This window comes from Egretta garzetta, unplaced genomic scaffold, assembly GCF_000687185.1.
Source record: "Egretta garzetta isolate BGI_Z169 unplaced genomic scaffold, ASM68718v1 scaffold481, whole genome shotgun sequence".
Classification (NCBI taxonomy): Eukaryota; Metazoa; Chordata; class Aves; order Pelecaniformes; family Ardeidae; genus Egretta; species Egretta garzetta.
In genome coordinates this window covers 593,974-596,831 of record NW_009258681.1, presented here as the reverse complement: position 1 = coordinate 596,831, position 2,858 = coordinate 593,974, and the positions used below count along the sequence as shown (strand labels likewise).

The following is a 2,858-nucleotide window of genomic DNA, read 5'->3' as shown; positions in this document are numbered from 1 at the left end:
CGGGCAGAGCCTGGGGAGGGGGGCAGGACCCCGTGGGTCCCCTCTGTGCCGGTCCCCTGCGCGGACCCCGGCTCTCGCTGTGCTCCTGAATCCTTTCCGTGTGTCCTGCCGTGCTGCATTACGTTGTGCAACACAGGCTGCAGGGTTTTTTTCCCTTTTTAATGCCAGCATAAGCTTGTGTCTGTGCATGGAAGGGCTGTTCCGTGCCCGATTCCCCCTCACCCCAGGCGGCCTCAGCCCGACCCAGGCTGCCTCGGTGCCTCGTGCGTGAGCCCTGAGCTCAGGTTTAAAGCAGCAGAAATGACAGCGCAAGCACCTCCTTGTCCCAGGGGATCGGTGCTGCCTTTGCAATGCTTCACCACGAGGGATGTAGCCCAAGACAAGACCAGAGCACGCGGTGTGTCCCCGCGCGGGGACGGGGCTGCTCCCGAGGAGCCCGGCGTGGCAGAGCCCGGGGCGCGAGGCTCGTGGGGGTTGCAGCAAGCTCTTGTGCCGTTGGAAGAATCTCCAGCTTTTTGGTGCAGAAATCCCCCAGGAGCTTCCTCTGAGCCCCCTGGCTGCCGGCCTGGAGGCAGCGCTCGCTGGGAGTCTGCGGGAGCGTGACCCCGAGGAGCTTCCCAGACCCCGCCGGGGGCTCGCGCCGGTGCTCTGGATGAGAGATAAACCCCGAGTTCTGAGTGAAGGAGCAGTCCCGAGGGGCCCGCAAGCGCCCTGTGCGAGGGGGTAACGTCAGCGCTAGGTTAAGTCCTAGTTTGGGCTGTGATGCAGCCTTGGGTTAAGCCTGGCTTTAGCCCTGCCCTGCCTAAGCTCTGCTGTAAGGATCCAGCTGGCCAAGCTGCCACGTCCCCGCTCTGTCTGTGCCGGAGCGCTTTTCCATGCGGGAGGTAACGAGACCGATGCCTGCAAATCACCCTGGGACGGGAAGCTGGGAGATGCTGTCGTGCTGATTTATTGTTGGATTTGTTTTAATAACGCTGAGCACGGGATGGGGGTCCCTAACCCTTCCTTTCGTTCCCTTCTCCGACAGTCATCAACGCTTTATCTCAGCGCTATTTCTTACAAGCCAGCGATCAGAAGGACCTGCAGGACTGGGTGGAGGCGCTGAACCGGGCCAGTAAGATCACGGTAGGTTGTGTTATCTCGTCTGGGGTTGCTGCGTCCCGCCTCGATGGGCCGCTTGATAAGCGCCTGGAAGAGCTGTGCTTTTCCTTCTTGCTCTGCTCTCCTCCTCCGTCGCCTCCCCAAGCCCACCTGAGGAGCAGTGATGGTGGCGGCCGGGCTGTCCCCAAATTTGCCAGGCTTTCTGCTGGGTTAGCGCTGCGGGGGAAGGCTGGGAGCGCGGCTCTCGGCTGGTGGCCACAGTGTCTTTTCTCCTCCTGGAGCCCGCTCTGCTTCTGGCACATCCCTCGTTTTGCTGCTGATTGAAGCAGTTGCAATACGGGGCTGTAACTCCCGAGCCCCCCTCGTTCCCAGGGGAGCGTGCCCTGCTCCCCCCATGGCCCCGCGAGAGCCGGGCTCTTGCACGGACACCCCGGGGCTGTGTGCGGTTCCACCAGCGTGCGGGGCCGGGCTGGTTTGGATCTGAGACTGAAGCGCTCCGAGCAGAGCAGGGATGCGCAGGCGATGCACGTGGGCTCGGCCACCTCCCTGTGCAAGGCCAGGGCTGCACAGTGACCCCCCTCGGCATCTGGCTTCGGGCGGGAGACGTTCCCTCCACCATCCCCAGGGACCCTACTCATCGGGGGCGGGGGACGGTGCTTGCACCCTGGGGAAGGTCCTGCGGGATCGGTCCCTACCGCCGCCTGCTCCGGGGACGTTCCCCTCCTGTGGGCTGGAACCGCCTCCTCGCTGCGGCTGGCAGAGGGTGTCTGTCTTGGGCTGCGATAATTTATTGACTCAATTTTTATTCTTCCTGGAATGCCGGGTCTTGTGACGAGGCGTAGCGAATGCCCTGCGCAGCGGCGCGGGTTGCGCCTGGATCCGAAGGAGTTTGTCTGCCATCTCCTCTGGTTTACGGTGGTGTCCATACAACCGTAAATGAATGGTCGCTGACCCGGCACCTCGCCCGGTCCGTGCTCCCCAGCTGCCCGGAGCGCCCGGCACGAGGGACGAGGGGGGGCTTTTTTTTTTGGGTTCGCAGGACGGCTTCCTCCCAGACATGGGGGGATCCCTGCGGAAGGGTCGGGGGCGCTGCGGGGCGTCCAAGCGCCTGGCATGAGCAGTTCAACGCCAGCAGGGTTTTACTTGGTCGTGCGCCGATGCGTGGTGTTCGTGGTTTGTAAACTAAAGATACGGAAAAGTCACGGCAAGCAGGTGAGGACTGGGGCGCCAAATAACTTCTTTGTGAGTTTTTTGTTTCAAACCACCGGAGTGTTGTGTCGGAGCCCCTCTGGGAAACTCATCTGCAAGAGCAGACCTGGCCTGCGTTTCCCTTTCTTACCTGCAAACACCTTGAACGTGACAACCTCCGCGCCTGAAGCCACCAGGCTGCGCGGGCTCTGCCGTATACCGCTCTCCTACGGGCTCAGGTGATGTTGGTGGCAAAACCCCACCTCCAGAACCGGGTGGGAGCTGTAACCAGGGCCTCCCAACATCTGTCATGGACGTGGGTCCTGGTGCGCCGCCGGGGCAGCCTCCTCCGGGCTCCCGTCGCTGATCTGCCAGGCTGGCTGAGCTGGGAGCCGCTGGGGTGGTGGGGAGAGCCGCGTCTTCTTTTTCTGCAGTAAACGGCAGCGATTTTCATACCCCGATGCTGGGCAGCCCTTCCCGACTCCGGCTGTGTCCCGACCGGCTCATCCAGCCCTGCGGGGAGGAGCTCTCGCCACCGCTCTGCCCCGCGTGGGGAATCCCTCTCCCCA

At 62.9% G+C, this 2,858-nt stretch overlaps 1 protein-coding gene across 1 annotated transcript in view; it reads left to right on the top strand.

Annotated features, from left to right (window-relative positions):
- Positions 1-2,858, top strand: part of PLEKHA2 (pleckstrin homology domain containing A2) — a 25,609-nt gene that overhangs the window by 13,773 nt on the left and 8,978 nt on the right. Inside the window, exon 5 of the mRNA XM_035888692.1 lies at positions 1,028-1,125. Coding sequence (XP_035744585.1) covers positions 1,028-1,125 — 98 coding nt within the window. The remainder of the gene's footprint in view (positions 1-1,027; positions 1,126-2,858) is intronic.